General features: G+C 55.9%; 1 protein-coding gene across 1 annotated transcript; it reads right to left on the reverse strand.

Moving 5' to 3' along the window:
- Positions 1-6,250: 6,250 nt before the first annotated feature.
- On the reverse strand, positions 6,251-11,237 carry LOC116794421 (protocadherin-10-like). The gene is made up of 4 exons (XM_032703080.1): positions 8,205-11,237; positions 6,955-7,013; positions 6,762-6,850; positions 6,251-6,522 (listed from the first exon to the last, which is right to left on the reverse strand). The coding sequence occupies exons 1-4, from the start codon at positions 10,677-10,679 to the stop codon at positions 6,263-6,265; spliced, it is 2,883 nt and encodes a 960-aa protein (XP_032558971.1). The 5' UTR covers positions 10,680-11,237; the 3' UTR covers positions 6,251-6,262.
- Positions 11,238-18,737: the final 7,500 nt, after the last annotated feature.

The raw sequence follows: 18,737 nt of genomic DNA on the forward strand, positions 1-18,737 counted from the left end.
TGAAAGAGAGAGGGATGCCTGGAAGTGATTGGGGCAGCCTTCTGCTCAAAGCAGGGGCAGATCTGATCCAAGCTTACTAGGAAGCCACAGCAGATATAAAATTTGGGCCCAAAGAGAGGCAGAGAAAAGGGCCAGAGGGTGAACCCTGCAGTGACAGGAGGAGAGTGGTGGAGTCTGTTCAGGTACCAAAGGAACACGACCATCATGGTGTGTGACATCTGACAGGCACTGAGGGGGCTAAATGGCTCATGTCATGTGGCACAACCAGCCAAGAGGACTCTTGGGGAATATGGGAAAAGGATTCAGCCCCAGATGACCATCCTTTTGATGATCTCCTTACATGCTGGGGCAGCTGGCAGACTATCTTGCAGGAGGAGATTAAGAGGAAGGGGTGGTTTAAGTAAGCAAATGGAATATAATATTGCATTTCCTGGAAAGAGGGGAAAATAAACTTTAGTTTTAGGAACTGGTTTCAGGATTACATTCCTAAAGTTTGGTCTTCCAGGGGAGACTCAAAGCAAATGGCAAACCTGTTCCTCTGGTCTCTGATAAAATACCACTGTCAGACAAGTGTAAGGCTTTGTCTCCACCAAATGATATCAGAGGAAGATCAAGGAGGAGAGTGAGGACAAGATGGATCATACAGGTGGGATTGAACCCCATGTTAAACTCCTTACATTTAGATCCCTGTGTGAATATGTTCCATCTGTACTCTGGGAAGCTTTGGAGATTTAGTCAATAGAGATTGAACAACTGCAGAGCAAGTGCAGCGATAAATAAATCCTAGAGCCCTCAGCCTTCACCCTTGGCAGTACAAAAAAATCTTCCTGTTAGTTAAAGCACCAAGAAATATGGGCATGGACTTAGGAGGAGAATCATCGAACAAGCCAGGCTCCCCTGTGATGCTACAATCTAAACTAACCTCTGAATTTCAGACAGTCTTGGGCTGAAAAAATCCCTGTGTAGAGATCTGAGTTATTGTCTGCACCATGCTGAACTCCACTGCTTTTTACAGGAAGATTTGGATACAGAAATTGGGTGACTCATTGCAATTGAACAGAACAAATTCAGACAGCTCATCTTTTCTCTGGGTTCACATAACAATTTAACCCCGATTTTTTGATTTCCCATGCAGCCTGTTATCACAGAGTCTCTGCATCCTGGCCTAGCAGAAATCCTACTAATGCTCATAATAATTTTCTTGATTGATGGTTGCTTCTCCTGCTTCTTTTTCCTTTGTATGCTTTATTCTCTACGCAGGCAAAATGTATGATAAGATATTTCTGGAGCTATTTAATGGTATTTTCTGTTGTAGGCATTACTGAAATGGGTGGATTTGATGTGAAGACTTTAGTGACCCTTCTGGGAATCTTCGCTCTTTCTTCATTTCTTCTCATGCATTTTTTTTCACCTGTTGTTGCAGGTATCCCTAGCAATGAATTAAAATAAATATCTCATCAGGAATGCCTGCAGATCCTCTGGATGTATTTCTGATAGCTGACTGCACAAATGTTTTATTTTTCAATCCGTTTAACATGAACTTGTTTGCCCTGCTTCCCAGCACTGAGGAAACACTCTGAATTCTGAATGCTGAAAGAAAAAAATCGCTGCTATTGTTTAAAACATGCAAAAATGTATCATTTATTCAAATATAAGTTTTGTAAGTCATTGAATTTCATGGGAAACGAATCATTAGTCAAAGTGCAGACTGCACTAGGGGTCATATTTAATTTATTTTCAAAGCCTTCATTTGTGCTTTTTGGCCCAGTGTGTCATAAGTTATTCAATACACAAAGGTGTCTACTTATGTCTCACAGTAATTAAGCTGATTAAGTCATATTATCACTAACAAGGAGCATTAATTCCACTTGAGTGAATGCTGCAAACAGAGCCAGTGACATTTCCACCACTTAGAGTGAAAACACATTAGAGGCGAACTGGGAAGCAAAAGCTTCCCTCAGCCCTGGCCTGTTCCTCCATCTGATCTCTGTGCTGGAGTTGGCAACTGATGTTTTCAGAGCAGTAAAGAAAGAAAAGGTGCAAAGGAGCAGAGCAAATCAGCACGTGACAGTCACGCAGACGTTTCCAGTGTGGCAGAAGCTAAATTATTATGAGAGAAGCTAAAGGATATTTATTTCTACAAAACATGTACTCAGATCAAAAAAGGAAACAGGAGGAAGGGATCCAGCCAGAAAGAGCAGAGTGCTCTGTGTGGTGAGTGCAGGGAGATATTTAAGACACTGAGACAGTTTGAAAAGAAATCAGAATGGACTTTGACCCAGTCTTGGCTAAATTAAGGTGTGTTTGTTCCAGCATCATCTTCAGGTGAGAAGAGAGGAGAGAGATAAGGAGAGGGGAGGGGAGGAGAGGGGAGGGGAGGGAAGGGGAGGGGAGGAGAGGAGAAATTTCTAGCATCTTTGGAGGCTGTAATTAACCACTGAGTGCCACAGACTAGGGTAGATGCAAATCCCTCTGAGGTCCACACATTGATCCCTGTGGATTTTAGCTCTGTCCTGCTGATACTGAGCCTTCTGGGATCTCAGACCACCTGTATCCATGGCTTTTCCCAGCCTGACCCAACTGCATTCAGAGTGCTGTGTCCCTGTTAAGGTTTCCTGGGAGATTCACTGCCTGCTCCTTGGCTCTGTGCTCGGCAGACAAGAGTAGAGCTGAGCATCAACCCCTCTGGGTCTTTCCCTCTGGCCTCTTTTCTCTCTACCTCTGGATTCATTTTGTCTCTCTGGGATCCATTTTCAAGCCATTACGGAGATATAAGGAAGGTTTCCATCCAAGCAGTCTATTCAGCAATGGCAAGTTTTGTGCTGGTGCCCAGAAGCACTGTGTGCCTGCCTCCCATGGCCTGAAGCATTTTGCAGCCAACTGCACCACATGGCAGCTTTCCCGCTGTCCTAGAAGCAAATCTCAAGCTGGCTGGCAGGCCCCTGAAAGCCAAATTTGCCTCTGGATCTCCGAGAGAGCTGGAATGTATGAGAGGGGTATATAGCAAACATTCTGCCGTGCAGATCTCCAAAGGGGCTCTCATGCCCAGTGCATTACCAGGCTCCAGAAACCAGCTAATGCTCATCAGCTGTGCAGGAGTGTAAGCACACGGAGAGTTGTAAAAATAACTAGTTGTAGGGCAAAGACCTTGCATTTTTAATGAGACCCTGTCCCCGTGGGAGATCTTCAAAGGAGATCTCATCTATTAGATGGACGATTCTGACCAGACATGCCCTTTGAAGAGGGATAGTAATGTGGTTGAATTAGATTTATGCAAGTGCTCTCTCCCCTGAAGCAAGTCCCTTTTTATTGTCCTTTTTGTCAATATGGTGATTGAAATGAAAGATTGAAACTGAGCTCTTGTCAGTGCAGGTTTTCCTTCAACTAAGCAAAAGGGGATCCTCAGGGAATGTGGGGTGTTGGGGCCTGGGCTGGGCTCTGTGTAGCTCAAATCCCTTTTGGAAGAGGCCTGACCTGAATATGGAGACCTGGGGGTCAGCAAGAGGCACAGATGTGTGTCTGTGTGTATCCAGCTCATCCCATGGGCTGAGAGGATGGAGTAATGGAGAGGAGGGGAAGGCAATTTACAGTTGAAGCTTGGTAGTAGGGGTTAAAAAAACCCCAAGAAAACACACTGGAGAGTGACACACACACAGGGAGGTGGCAAAACCTGTCCCCTGGGTTGTTCAACCCCATGATTTTCCAAAAACAGATGCAAAGTGTCACTTTCAAATGTGTGGTTTGGGGGGTCAGTTCTGGATGCCATGAGGCACTGGGTGCACTGGGTGCTTTTGCTGTGTGAGCTGGAACACAGCAAATGCCTTGGCCCTGCTGCAGAGGGGCTGTGGCTGAGCCCCCACGGGCTCACTGCAGAGGGGCTGCAGTCCTCTCCCAGTGCCTGACCAGCACCACCTACAAATGCAGGGAAGATACTGCCAGAGCTAATCCGGGGAGAGGGGGAGATGCTCTCTGCCCCGCAGGGATTCAGGTCCATTTGATGCTTTTATTACTTCTTGAGGCTGTTATTAATCTTATTGTATCACTTTACATAATTCCCTTGTTCTTTTGAAGCAGTGGAACAGGCTAATGCTGTACAGAGGTCTCAGGCAGCAGCTGTTTGGGGTTCTTTTTTACCCTTAGCACTCTCTAGAGACCCTTGAAGAATGCACTTGGCAGCATAAAATCCTTCATCCTACCATCTAATTGGGACAGGGAATATTTCATCTACCCGCAGTCAGGCAGATGTGAGCTGGGACTGAAGTCACCAGCAGCAGTCAGGTCCCTTTCATGTCCAAAGCACTGTCCTCCTGGGTCCCTGACTCCCACAGGGCCCCTCTGAGTGCTTCCTGCCCCCCACTTCCACTGAAGAGCAAGTTGGCCACTTGTAGACAAGGACTTTTCTGGGTTAATCCCAAAAGCCGCATTGCAGCCTCCCCAAGCCAGTCACTGAGCAAGGAGGGGGTAAGAGAAGGACAGTCATGGTGTGGCCACCTCAGGACTTCATCTGAAGGTGAACTGCTTCCCACATCAAGCCCAGAGTAATCCCACCACCAGACACAGGCCTGCCTATCCCCAGGGAGCTGGTCCCTACGCCTGGCACACATCCAGGTTATCTCTGGCTCCTGAGGCAAGCTGGTGTGGGGTGAGCATCCAGGGCAAAGCTTAAATGAAGCAGAGAAAGCAGAATAATAGCAATGAGACAATAGCACCAGATCCAGCCCCTCTCCCCAGCAGCCCAAAGCCGTGTATGCCCATGCCTTGGTGCAAACCCCTCTCTGCCCAAGCTGGAGCATGTAGCAAGGAACTGTGTGACAATTCCATCTCCTTCCAGCCATGACCCCAAAGTACTCCTGAATCCCTGGGAGGAGGGAAGGTGGCCTTGAGCCCCCAGAATCCAGGGGAAGTGAATAAAATGAGCTTTTGGCATAAATGAATAAAATGCTGCTCCAGAACTCAGGAGGCCAGAGGGACACACGTATCTCCTGGAGCTGGGAGTGCTGCTCCAAGGGCTGTGCAGCCATCCCTGCTGTCATGTGCAGTTCAGGGACAGCCAGAAGCCAGGGTGAGCTATTAAAATACAATTTATTGGTACAAATCAGACATCATGAAACAAACTGAGTTCAGAAAGAGCTGTCATGTTCTGCACAGATGGATTGGAAATGAACTGTCCCGTGACCGGAGCGATTGGCAATGGTGACAGACAGACTGGGTGGACAGGTGCAGGGAGAGCAAGGCAGGGAAGAGACTGTTCTGGGGCTGGAGTCCTGCCCTTGAGGGCCCCTGACAGCCAGCTAAAAGTCCTCAAAGAGAAGCAGGGCGCAGTGGGAGAGGTCTGTCCAAGGCAGGAAGGGTCCCCAGTGCAGGGACTCCTCCAGGCGTTCAAGACTTGGGGAAAACAGAGATCCAAGTGATGGCACAGGGAGGAGGGAAGAGGATGGTCACCTGTGCTGGGGCCACTCCAGTGGATGGGAACTGTTTTTCATTCAGGTGATGTTACCTTGGGCTAGAGAGTTGCCCAGCAGGGCCTCACCTTGTGCATCTCTCACCTGCTTAAGCTAACAGCTCTTCTGGCCATCCAATCCCTGTGTGCCCACACTGTTCCCAGAACAAAGGCTGGCTCTGTCCTGGACTCTGGTTGTGTCCTGGACTTTGGCTCTTCAGTCCTGCAAGTCTTTGGGTCAGGGTTTGAAGGGAAGCACCCATAAAGGCTGGGGTTTGCACTCACTTCCCAGACAGACACCAATGGCTGCTCTGGACATGCAACACATCCCACTGGACCTCAGGGACAGAACAATGGTCACTGCCCCAAGTGCGTGGGGTCAGGCTTGGCTGAACCAGGCTTGGTCTGCATACACTTTCCATGCCTACTGGGACAGAGATACAGGCATGCAGCTCAGTACATTCACACAGCCAGACAAGACAAAGTGACAGTGTTTACAGAGATGGACAGTCCCTAAGGGGACATGGGAATGGGTAAACTCAAGGCAGATTTGCTTAAATCTGGTCATATGGACCCCAAACAGCACCTGCTGCCAACACAGTTTTGCAGAATGAGACAGGAGAAATGGCCCCTGCTGTCCCCCCCCCCCCAGTCCCTATAATTTTCAGTCTCTTGCTCCTTAAATCCTTTCCCCATGCTCTGGTGAGCCACTTTCCCAGCAGCCCTGCAGAATCCTGAGTGGTCCATACATGGAACTGTGTGCTGAGGGTGGACCTGGCAGCTGAAATAATGTGACAGATTCCCAGGATGGAGCCATCCAGGCTATTTCAGGTCATTGTTGATAACCACACTGTCATGCATGTCACAGTAAGTCGTCATCTTCTTCCTCTTGCCAAAGGTGGAGAAGCTGTTCTTGTTCTCCCTGCCTGGGAAGAGGGGCCCATCCTTGCTGGAAAGCAGAGTGGGGGTGCCGGGGATGTAGACGTTGTGCTGATAATCCAGGGCTGGGATGTGCCCTGGGTACAAGGGGTTGTACTGGGAGGTCCAGATGCTGTTGGGGCCTGCAGAAGCCTTCTGAAACTCTGGAGGAAAGATGAGTGTAAGACTGGCTCAGGGAGGTCACATCCACAGCTCAATGGGACAGTCACATCCATGTCCCAGGATGTAAGTCCTGTGTCAACAACCTCCCTCCCAGAGCCTGGACATCCCTTCCAGCCCACAAAACTACCACTTCTAGGAACAGGGATGTGACCCTCCCACTGCACCTCCAACAAGTGACCGGAGGGTCTGGTCCTCCCGGCCCCAGTGCCCCAATACTAACCAGAGACAGGAGTCACCAGTGTGCACAGCCTCTCATGCTCCTTCTGGAGGGCTCTGCGGATTTCCCCCACGTCTTCCAGGCTCTGGGAGCTAAAGAGAAGAGATTTGTTCAAAGCTGTATTGGAGACAACCTCCCTATCCCCACATCCCCCTTCCACCTGCTCCCTCTGTTCCCACAGTGCTGGATTTGGTACCTTTTCAGGGTAGGTCGCTGTGTGCTTGGAGGCAGCCAGTCTGTGTTGGGCTGCTTGACCTGGAAAACACAGGGAAGGGCAAGGCTGGTTACTGGGGCTCTCTGTCAGTCAGCCCTGGGCCTCTCTGTCAGTTGGACCAGGTCAGCCCTACCAGCACAAGGCTTCAGCAGCCAGGGATGCAGCACCCCATCTCCTCTTTCCCCATGCCCTTTGTGGAAATCCAAGCAGCACTTTCCTAATTTTGGGAAACTGAGGCAGCGTTGAACCAGCCTTTTCCCTTCTGGACCTTCTTCACCCTCCTGAGACATCAGGGTTGTTTGAGGCTTGCTCTTTGACTGTGTGAGGTTTAAGTCTGTCCAGGGACAGGGCATTTTCCTACTCCTGTTAATCTTTAAAAGCCCTTTTTTGCAGGTGCAGTGGTGACTTAGCCCAGGTCTGAGGCACCAAATGGTGAGAGGTGCAGAAACTGGCTGCATGCCTGATGTCCCAGGAGGATTGCAAAAACTAGGGGAAAATCCCATTAAAGGAAGACAGTCCAGGAGTGCAAGGAGACATGTGGAGAGAAACTCTTGGCAGAGAGTCTTGGGCTCTCCTCAGAAGGGCTGGTTTATTAAAACTCAAACATAAGTGGATTAGACGCCTCATCACTCTCCATCCTTGTAATCGTGTTTTGGAAAGAGTCTTTCACCGGGAAAATTAGACATTCCTCATTTCAATACCTAACAAATGCTGACATCAAAATCCCGCCCCTAAGACCTCTACTCCCTCCCTGCCCGCTGGCACAGCCCGGAACAGCGGCCAGGCCTGGGACAGGAGCAGTGCCGGCGGGACAGGGACCAGCCCCGGGGGCAGCAGCGGGACACTGCGGAGCTTCCACGGGGGAAGCGGAGCAGCGCTGGAGCTCAGGCTGTCCCGGTGTGAATTGCTCACCCACATGAAGGAGAAGCCACCCCCACCTTCCCACCTCCCCCAGGGCAGCGGAGCATCTCCGTTGCCTCTAATGGGTACAAAAGGCGGTGGGAAGGGATTTCCTCTCGCCTCAGCCGAGCCTGACGCTCCCTCGGTAATTAGACCCATCGGGAAGCTCGGTGGAGTTCCCGCTGCCTGACGGCTCCTAATTCCCGCACTGATCAAAGGCTCCGGTTATTCTCTGGGAGAAGCCGTGCCTGGTTTCTCCCGTGGCAGAGGCTGAGGGAGGGGGCTGAGGGGACCCGCGGAGCACCGGTAAGCACCGCCGGGCACGGTGTTACCTCCTTGGAGACCTGGAGATGCTGGTCTGGCCGGGACCGCTTCCCAGGATCCTTCTCGTTGTTCCGTGGGGGGCTGCAGGGTTTGAGGAACATGAAGTCGCTCTGAGCAGACTCAGGACCAAGGCAGACCTTGTAGCAGTAGCCCGGGGGGCCGCCTGCAGGCACGTCAAGGCAGGTGGCAGCCGCGGTCCCCGCGGGGGGCTGTGCCGTCAGGTTGGAAGTCTTCAGGCCATCAGAGGAGGGTCTGGACCCAGGGCAGCAGTGGCAGCGGGGCGGGGAGCAGCTGTCACCTTGGCGGGAACGCCGCTCTCCGCGGCAGCGAATGGCTGTGAGGATGAGGATGGCGAGGAGGAAGGTGAAGGAGATGGAGCCCAGGGAGACAAGGAGGTAGAGGGTGAGTGGGGAGGATGAGGAGACCTCTGGGGGGAGACTGAACTCGCTGAAGTCGGAGAGGGTCTGAGGCATGGTCTCCACCACAGAAAGCAGGAGGGACACGGTGGCAGAGAGGGCTGGCTGCCCACCGTCCCTCACCTGCACCACCAGCCGCTGCCGGGTTGAGTCCTGCTCCAGGAAGGAGCGGAGGGTGCGCAGCTCGCCCGTGTCTGGTGCCACGCTGAAGAGGGTGAAGTCAGTGGCCTGGAGGAGCTGGTAGGAGAGGCGAGAGTTCAGCCCCGCATCCGCATCCACCGCCGACACTGTGCCCACCAGGTAGCCAGGCCTGGCTGATCGCGGCACCAGCTCGGTGGCCACGGAGCCGTTGTGTGGCAGGGGGGAAACGATGACCGGAGCATTGTCGTTCTGATCCAGCACGAAGATGTGGACGGTGACATTGGCGCTCAGTGGGGGGAAACCGGCGTCCTGTGCTTGCACCTGGATCTGGAAGCTGCGGATCTGCTCATAGTCGAGGGAGCGCAGGGCATACATGTGCCCGCTGTCCGAGTTGATAGACACGTAGGTGCCCACAGGCATGCCATGGATGTGCCCATCGGCAATGGAGTAGGACAGGTAGGCGTTCTGTTGGCAGTCAGGGTCCAGTGCGCTGACAGAGCAGATGGAGGCACCCGGCGCGTTGTTCTCCATCACGTAGACGCTGTAGGAGGGCTGGAGGAAGCGTGGGGCGTTGTCGTTCACATCAGACACCGGGACGGTGAGGGTGCTGCGGGTCAGCAGGGCGGGCGAGCCCATGTCCCGCGCCGTGATGCTCACGTTGTACTCGGGCACAACCTCCCGGTCCAGCGCCTGCGTGGTGACCAGCGTGTAGTAGTTGCGGAAGGAGGAGCGGAGCTCGAAGGGCACGTTGGGGCCAACCTCACAGCTCACACGGCCGTTGTCCCCAGAATCCCGGTCCAGAACGCTGATGACAGCGATGACGGTGCCTGGGGGGGCATCCTCCAGCACGGGAGTGGACACAGAAGTGAGGGTCACCTCTGGCGCGTTGTCATTGACGTCGAGGAGATGCACGAGCACTCGGCAGTGAACGGCCACGGCTGAGGGTCCACGGTCCTTGGCTTGCACGTAGAGCTCATGGAGACTGGCCCGCTCATAGTCCAGGCGGCCCTTCAGCAGCACCTGCCCGCTGCGGGGCTCTATGTGGAAGAGCTCCCGCACACGCGGCGGCGCGTGGCCACTGAAGGAGTACTCGATCTCCCCGTTGGGGCCCTCGTCCAGGTCCGTGGCGTTGAGCTGGATGACCAGCGTGCCGGCGGGGGCATCCTCAGGAAGGCTCACTCCGTACGAGGGCTGGTCAAAGGCAGGCACGTTGTCGTTGGCGTCCAGCACGGTGACGAGGATGTGCGCGGTGCCCGAGCGCTCGGGGACGCCGCCGTCGAGAGCCGTGAGCAGCACCCGGTGCAGGCGCTGCTGCTCCCGGTCCAGGGCGCGCTCCAGCACCAGCTCCGCAAACTTGCTGGCGTCACTGCGCGTCTGCACCTCGAGGGAGAAGAAGCCGTTGGGGCTGAGGCGGTAGGTGTGCACCGAGTTGGTGCCCACGTCGGGATCCTGGGCGCTCTCCAGCGGGAAGCGGGCACCGAGCACGGCGGACTCGGCCACCTCCAGCACGTACTCTTGCCAGGGGAAGGTGGGCGCGTGGTCGTTGATGTCCAGCACCTCCACCTCGACGCGGTAGAGCTCCAGCGGGCTTTCGACGAGGAGCTGTAGGTGGAGCAGGCAGGTCCCCCCGGCCTCGCACACCTCCTCCCGGTCAATCCGCTCGTTCACGAAGAGGATCCCGTTCTCCAGGTTCACCTCCAGGTGCTGCCTGGCCCCGGCCCGTGACACGATGCGGAACCGCCGCGCTGACAGGGTGGACACGTCCAGCCCCAGGTCCTCGCCCAGGTTGGCCACGAAGGCTCCGTGCTCCAGCTCCTCGGGCACGGCGTAGCGCAGCTGCCCGCCCGCCGGGGGCCCGGCCAGCAGGAGGAAGAGGAGGGAGCGGAGGAAGAGCTGCCCCCGCCTGGAGCCTACCTCGGCCCCCATGGCCCCGCAGCGCTCCCGGGGACGCGGAGTCGCACCCGCGCCGCCGCCTCGTCTTCGCTCGCCCCTTACACTTCCAAAGAGTTTCAGGCTCCCGGGGGCGGCGGGGGAGGGCCCTGCCCGGAGCTGGGGGGCCGAGCCGCGGCCACCAGCGGCCACTTAACCCTTTCCCCGCTGGCCCCGGCGAGGGGCTGCAATCCGGCTGCCGGTGCCACAGCAGAACCTGTTTACCGGAGCCGGACACACCTGGGGAGGAGACCAGCTCCGAGGAGATCCCGTTAACGGCGGTGGGAGCTCAGGAGAGACCGATCGCTGCCCGGGGCACCGGTATTACCCCACAGATGCTGTGCTCGTCCCCGCGGTAGATTAAGAGGAGCCCGGATCGCGGCGGCTGCCAAATCCCCCGGCCGCGTCCCCCGCCGTGCCGGTCCTAACCTTTACCAGATGGTTAAGCCCCTCCAGACTTGATTACATTTCCCTGCACACCGTTTTCCTTGTAATGCGGAGTTTTTAATTACCGGAGCAGGGGGGATTACAGCCCTGGATAAAGCTGAGCCCATCAGCGCGGAGGCACAGAGACCCCCCCCCCTTCCCTGCCTGCTCCCACCCCCGACACCCCGCTTGCCCACAGCCCCGCGCCCCTAATCCCACTCCCCCACCGGCTACGCCAGCGTCAGCCCCATCGGGCTCTCGGGGCACGATCCCGCCGGCGACCCCAGGACTTGCTCCCCCCAGACCCCCAGCGGTCCCCCCACCCCGGGCACAAACTTTCCGCCCCCCGCGGAAGGCGAGGGGGAGGCGGGAGTGGAGCGAGCCGCGGGTCCCCCGGAGTGCGACAGACGGTGTCCCCCGCGCCCCCCCGTCCCCTCCCCGCCCCGGTACCGCTCACGGTCCCTCCGCTGGCCGATCCGTTCTCCCCGCAGACCCGTCTCCAGCCGCCGCCTCGCCCGGGCAGCTCCGCGCGTCCCCTCCCACCGGCGCCGTCCCCGGGGGCGCTCGGTAACGGGACGGGGCGGCCGCTGCCCCCGCCCCGCGTCTGCTCAGGGTGCGGATAATCCCCTAACGATCTAGTTAAGGGCTCGGCGGGGCTCGGAGCGGCTTTAGCCGGGCACTGATATTTCACCGCCTTTGTCTCTGCCTCCTCTGTACCCGGTGGGAAGGGAATCGCCGGCCCCAACCGCTCCCCCCACCCCGCTCCCCGCGGGGACCCGCGTGGGAGGCAGGATCCAGGGGCGACCGGGAGACCGGAGGAGGCAGGAGGTGGCAGGGCTGGAGGGGTTTGTCGGGCTGGGGAAAGGGGATTTGGTCCCTGGGAGCGCAGCGGGACCCACGCGGGACGAGCCGCGCTCGTGGGGCCGCCGGTCAGGGAGAGGCGCGGGCAGGGGCGGGCAGGTGGAAGCAGCGGCGCGGCTGGGGCACGCGTGGGCTCGGGCCGCTCACGGGTGGAATCGGGACGGCTCCCGGTAAGTGAAGCCTGGGCTGCATCGCAAGCGCCGGTCACTGCCAGCCTGTCCCCCGCACCATCTCCCACGCCGGGGCCACCCCTGGCGCCGTCGCTGTCACCCCCCGCCCCGATCTGATTCTCTCTCATCCCCCCCAACCCGCGATCTGCCCCCCCAACCCCGCCCTCCATCACTGCCCAGCCCTCCCGGGGCTGGGACCCCGGAGGAGAGGTGGCAGGGGTAGTGTTCCTCGGGGAGCCCCCCGAGGGCTGCTCAGGCCAGAGGGGGATTGGGAGGTGGGGGTGGAACTGTACACAGAGATTTTCGGGGGTATTATTTCACTCCCGCCAGTCCTTCCCCACCTCCTACCAAGTGCATTTTGCAAAATCCTTGAAGCGGCTCTGGTCCTATTGTTTGATTTAGATTAAAATATTCACCATCACCGCACGCCCCCACAGGTGCACCGGCAGGATCCGAACCCTCCCGGCTCCCTGCCCGATCCTTCCTACCCTTCTCCAGCTCTGTTCGGTGGTGCCCCCTCCTCGCCCCCCGCAGTTTTTCATCGCTGCTTCCTTGCGGGGGGGGGGGGGATCGGTATCATGTCCCCTCCTTGCTTCCCCCTCTAAGAGAGGTCACACGATAGACCCATGCTGTTCCTTTTCCTCATCTCCCCAGACCTTGGGGTCTCTTCCTGCCCCTTTCCCAGCCCCCACAATTCCAGGGGACCAAGGTCAAAAACGTGTGGGGGCTTGAGAGGAGGTACAGACTTGTTCAGTGGATTCCTTTCCTGAAGGAAATGGCACAGGCTGGGAGTGCTGCAGAGGGACAGGGGATCCAAAAAAGAGCCCTGTTTGGGAGGGCAGTGAAGGGGTGGGATGGGGTGGACAGTGCAGCACCCCCACCAACACCTCACTTCATGTCCTGCAGATTTTAAGGCCCCTCTTGTGGTGTAGGGGTGTGTTCAGCTGCCAGCCCTGCTCTCTTGGGGTGAGGAATCAGGACGCGGCTAGGAGCTTGTTTTTGGAAGATGCTGGAAGCTAGAAGGGGGATGTCTCTCTGAGATGCCTTGGCACGGGCGGGTGGGTGGCCAGTTGCCGCAGGTCAGCACTGACGTGCCTTGGCAAGGCCACCCGGAGAGATCAGGGTGGGATGCAGCAGGATATGCCGCAGGTTGAGCTGCCTTGGAAAAGCCACGCAGAGAGCAGGGTTGGGGGGGACCATCACCCAGCTGCCTGGGGGAACCAAACCTTGCCCAGCCACCACTGCCACTCCATTTTCCTGCCTGCTGCGTTCTGGGGCAGCACAAGGGGCTGCAAGAAACACTGTCCCTGCCAGACCACACAGCCCTTCCCCCAGCTCCCCAGGGCTCCCGTCTGCCCAGCCGTGCATGTGGCTTCACTGCGCCCTTCTCGCTCCAAGCGGGAGCAGTTACAGTTTGTGGTGCCCAAGAGGGTAACCGTGGTGGGAGGGGGGGTCTCCTGGTGGGAAGGAGAGCAGCCCTGACCCTGCAGCTGGGAAGTCACTCCAGGGTTGCTTCTGCAGGGTCAGGTACTGGAGGGGTTTGGTCTTTGAAGCCGCAACACTCTGTGCAGCAGGATGCCCTGATCACTGCTCCTTCCTCTCAAAACCTTGGTTCCCCCCTCGGGAGGAAAGCCCATGCCCTGGAGGGGATGGTGGCTGTCTTGGAGAGTTTATCAGGGCTGGTGGGCACTCTGCCTGCCCTTGGATGCTGGGATGCAAGACATGAAACACGTCCAGCTCCTTTCAGAGGCAGGATGAAAAGCTAGGGGCATGAGCTGGAGAAGGGAAGTTCTTATTATGGAAAAAATCTTCGCCATGTGGGTGATAAACACTGTCACAGGGACCAGACTGGGGCAGGGATTGCCATCCTGGAAATCCTCCTGATCTCTAGCTCTGAGCAGAGATGTGCCAGGGACCTCCAGAGATCCCAATGGAACAAAACCCTGGTGTGATTCAGAAAGTCCCAGTCTGAAGCAAACCACGCTGAGCAGAGGTGAGGAGGTCACCAAGGCAAGGGAGATCACTGCCCAAGAGTCCAGGGTATGAGAGTGCAGGTCTCATGTTTGTCAGGAGCCATTTCCCTTCACAGACCCCATGCACAGAGGTGAATGGAGCAATGAAGGATGCCAGGATTCCATTCCCACTGGAAGCCCTTGTCCATGTGCTCTGGCCTGCAGGGTACTGGAATTGCTCAGCACCCTCCTCTTCCCCAGCAGCAGTGCAGGGAGACCTTTTGCACCAGACAGGATGTGTTCATGAAGTCCTCTGTGGTTTGTAGGTGAGAAGATGTAGCTGAGATAACCAACTGAAGGGTCACTACTGGTAGAGGACATTGGATTTTTTTGGAACAACTCCTCCAGTCCCTCTACCTGGGACAGATGGCAGCTGAGACACAGGCTCGGCTCCAAGTGGACCCTCTGTAGCCATCACCTACTTTTGAGCATTTTCAGGACATGGGGCCCATTTGTGCTCAGCTTCTGGGGGAGGCAGTTCTGGCTCCCTGTAAGACACAGACTTCACTGGCAGCTCAGGAAGCCAATGTGTCCCCTCCTGCTCCAGAGGAGGGGAATTTCTTGCAAGCCCAACCTGCAAAGGGAGCTGCTCTAATGGCTGGTGTCTTGTTGATCTCGAAATAAGAGACCAGGGACCCAAAGCAAAAGAAGGATATGCCCCCCTTATCCTGAGAGCTGGGACTCATATTGCCCTGGGCATCCTCTTAGAGGGTCTTCCTTAAATGTCTTAAGGGAATGTCCCTTCTCTGCTGAGAAGGACTGAGAAGGAAGGGGTGATCAGTGAGCAGGAAAGTAAAGGTGAGCAAGAGTGAAATGATTGCATGGGGGAAGAGCAGAGGCTCTGGGAGAGAGGAGTTGACACCTCTCCTCTGTCAGGCACCAGCGTGACTGATCTTGGAATATTAGGCACAGTACCTGTGCCTGAAGTTTTGAAAGAAGATTAAAAAACTGATTCAAGGCTTGGAAAAATACCACTCAGGGAGAAGTGTAAGCGAAACTGCCTGAATTCTGTGCAAAAATAAGCCAGAGAAGGTTTGATGGTAAAGCCAGGCAGGTGTCACAAGGAGGAAGGCTGGGGACAACAGAACAGTCTTAGGAATGTAGAGCCATGGCTTGAGCCTGACATCTTCATGTACTGGGCAGTGAGAGAGAATGGAGCTGCCAGGACTGTTGATGGTGGCCATGTCTTTTGGTGTCTGCAGATCTGTGTGGAACAAAGGATTCCCAAATTCCCCAGTATATCCTGATGAAATGGGAAGAGTGGCCCCGGGGAGAGGAGTTCTGATTGACCTCACCTCCTCCAGCACAGAAACCACTGCAGCTCTTCTCTCTGTGTGGGTGATTCTACAAGAAATTTGACTTGCTCTTTCCTGAGAAGATCCTGTAGCCATAAGGGAATACCTTGTCAGCTCCCAAAGTAAGGAGTTACAACCCTAACACAGCCCAAACATAACCCTTACAGCTTCCCTTGGCAGAACTCATGATCCTGTGCTTAGATCCTGAAACCTCTGCTCTCCTTCCCTCTCCTTGGGCAACGCGCTAAAGAGCAGCTGGAAAAGTTGGAGCTGGGACCCCAATGAGGAGGCCGAGGGGCAGAACTTGGACTGGATGTTTCCTTGTCCTCTCCCCACATGCATCTTGCATCAACACCCAAACAATATCCCAGTGCCTGCAGTCCACATTGGAGTCCCACATCCCTGGGATAGGCTGGTGGTTTCAGAAGGGAAAGGCAGGAAAAGATATGTTTCCTTTGTCCCTATTTCTAGTTTTTAGCCATCTGACTCTATGGAATCAGATTCTGGATTTCTGGAGTAAAAATTCTAATTCTTCCAGTCTTGGACAGATATGGGAATGTTTCCTGTTTCCCTGCCCCTCCTTTCAGTTCATTTCGCTGTCCCCATTCCCAGGATACGGACCACCTCTACCTTCCCACTCTCTCCTGGCCTCTACCAGGGACTGTGTGACCCCCTGGGACACTCCCCAACATCCCCATCTTCTCCTGGGAGCTTTGCAGATCCTCCAGGTCTCCCTTTTCTCCCCCACCAGCCCTACTTCTTTCCTCTCTGTCTGGGAGATCAGTCATCGAGGGTGTCGACGCACACGCACCCGACTCCCCCGGGAGGATGGGGAGCTGGAAGCTGGGGGTGGTGTTCTGCTGCGAGAAGGCAAAGCTGCCATCAGCAGCCGCTTTGATCTGGAGACAATTACAGACGAGTGTAGGACCCCGTTCAGCTCAGCCAATAAATAATGGAATTTGTGTGTTGACACAGACAGATTTCCCCCAAACTGTCAGAGAAGGGGAGACGAGTGAGTGAACGGGAGCCCGAGAGGCTGGAGGGAAGGAGAGAGAAGCAGGAAGGGGAAGGGATGAGGAGGGCCTGTGGGAAAACAGAGAGAAACGAAAAAAGAGAAGTTTGGTAAGGCAACGCTGACGGGGGGAGCCGGGCAGGGAGGAGAAGGAGCCTAAGGAACACATATTTGTAGAGGGGAAGGAAAATCAAGACAGGAACTGTGGGTGGAAAGAGGGGGGGGGAGTGCTGCATACGCAGCTGGAAGCAGAGGGAAAAAAAAAATCTGAAGGTGGAAAAGAAAGAGAAGGAGGAACAAAGGCATGGCAGTGTCCCCGGGGCTCCCTGGCTGCCTGGCAGATCACACGCTCTCCGAGCAGGGACCATATTCCCGCAGCCCTCCGCGGAGCGGCCCCGACCCCCCCGGGGCGCTCAGCGCCGCGGAGCTGGCGGTGGGGAGGCACGCATGAGTTGGTGAAATGGTGCCACTGGTGCGCAGCCAACAGCAGAAATTTGCTCTGAGATCACAAGTCCCCGAAAAACCTCCTGCGGACGCCCTGTCCCCGCGCTCCCCCTGCTCCTCCCCACCTCCCTCTCCCTGCTCCCTCTCCAGCCCGGAGCTGTTTGTTCTCTGGCTGATGATGGTTTTGTACTTTGCTTGCAACAAAGCAAAACCTCCCCTGTGCTCAGGAGCCCCACACTGAGCCCAGAAATCATCCATCCTTCCAGCAAGCCTCCAACCTGGCTGCGGCAGCAGATCCGACTGGGATGGGGGAGGCACCAGGGCTGTCTCCTTCCTTCCAGTTTGGAACACTCAAGAGCCCCGCTTGTTCCATTTTGATCCCACCTGTGGACTGAGCCAAAAACTGTTTGGAGAGTGGCCCAGCTTGCTGAGGTCTCCAGATCAAGAACCACTTCACTGTGGGTGTCCCCTGTTTGAAAAACCTGTGTCCGAGTTTCCCATCCAAGCTGCAGGTGGGAAGCAAAAACCTCCCAGCCCAGGGATTTCCCCTCTACGAGTCTCCACCCTGCCTCCCATCCCTTCCTCAATGGCTCAGAGAAGCTGTGGCTGCCCCATCCCTGGAAGTGTTCAAGGCCAGGTTGGATGGGGCTTGGAGCAACCTGGGATAGTGGAAGGTGTCCCTGGCAGGGGGTTGGAATGAGATGAGCTTTGAGGCCCCTTCCAGCCCAAACCATTCCAGGATTCTATGATTCCTGCTCCTTTCTGCAGCAACCCCAGCTCCAACCAGGGGCTGAACCTTTGCCCTTCCACAGGTGGGGCTCTCCTCTGGGGACACCTTGTCCCCCTGCATGAGGAAAGCAGGACAGGTTGGGCCAAGGGTTGACTGATCCAGGTGGCTCTCAGGGTGTCCATAGACTTGGAGGGGCAGGAATACTGGCTCTGGGGTTGTGTGGGATGATGCCACAGCAGCAGGTCAGCTGATGGAGTGTGAAAGACCCAGAAGCCTCAGTAAAAGAGGGATTTGGTGGCACAGCCTCCTGGCACCGCCGTACCAGGTCAAAGCAAGGCAGGAGGGTTTCCAGGGATATTGCCCATGGATGTTGTTTGGCTTTAACGATGGCAAACGGCAGGAATGGCTGCCTAACTGGGGCAGCAGTAGCTTGTGGCCTGAGCAGTGGGAGGACTGGAGCTCCTGCCAAGCTCTTAAACCTTTCAGGATGTAAAACTGATGTAGAGTGCTGAAAAGACATGTCTAATAAAGTCATGGAAGCAGGGAATGATTCAGCTGGCCCAGGCAGAGTAACACACAGGGCTGGGATGGGACCCCTTCTCTGGAATCACTCCAGGTCCCTGATCCCAGTCATTTTACTGGGATGGTGGGAATGCTGCTGCTGCTCCCCCAGTCCCAAGGAGGACATGCAAAGAGTGAAAGGTGGGCTGGCAGGAGAGGGTAGGGTTGAGAGGTGCCCAGGAAGGAAGGAAAGGGGAAGAACAGCAGGATATTGGTGCTCAGCCACTCCATGAGGCCTCAGCCCTCCTCTCCAGGATGAGGCCAGGGAAGAAGTCTGGGAGAGAGGAAGTGGAGAGGGCGAGACAGATTTGTTTTCTCTAGGGTCTGCTGTGGACACATCTCCAAACACTGCCATCAATATTTAATTTGATGCAGCCACAGGAGGCCAGCTCAGGCTGAGTGTGGTCCCCAGCCTGGCTAGGACACCCTCATCCTTCCCCCACGTCCTCTGACCACAGGTCATGAGGAACTGCCCCATGCCCAAGGCAGAGCCTTATACCTCTGCCCAGGTGCTGGGAACAAGCACCAAGCTGGCTCCAGGCAC

This window comes from Chiroxiphia lanceolata, chromosome 15 (genome assembly GCF_009829145.1).
Source record: "Chiroxiphia lanceolata isolate bChiLan1 chromosome 15, bChiLan1.pri, whole genome shotgun sequence".
In the NCBI taxonomy this organism is placed as follows: Eukaryota; Metazoa; Chordata; class Aves; order Passeriformes; family Pipridae; genus Chiroxiphia; species Chiroxiphia lanceolata.

What these genes read in the sequence shown, in the direction of transcription:
- LOC116794421 (XM_032703080.1), bottom strand. Translation starts at nt 10,679, where the DNA reads ATGGGGGCCGAGGTAGGCTCCAGGCGGGGGCAGCTCTTCCTCCGCTCC. An exon ending in ATCTCCAGGTCTCCAAGGAG is followed by an intron (nt 7,014 to 8,204) that starts GTAACACCGTGC and finishes TGTGTTTTCCAG; the next exon opens with GTCAAGCAGCCCAACACAGA. An exon ending in CAGCGACCTACCCTGAAAAG is followed by an intron (nt 6,851 to 6,954) that starts GTACCAAATCCA and finishes TCTTCTCTTTAG; the next exon opens with CTCCCAGAGCCTGGAAGACG.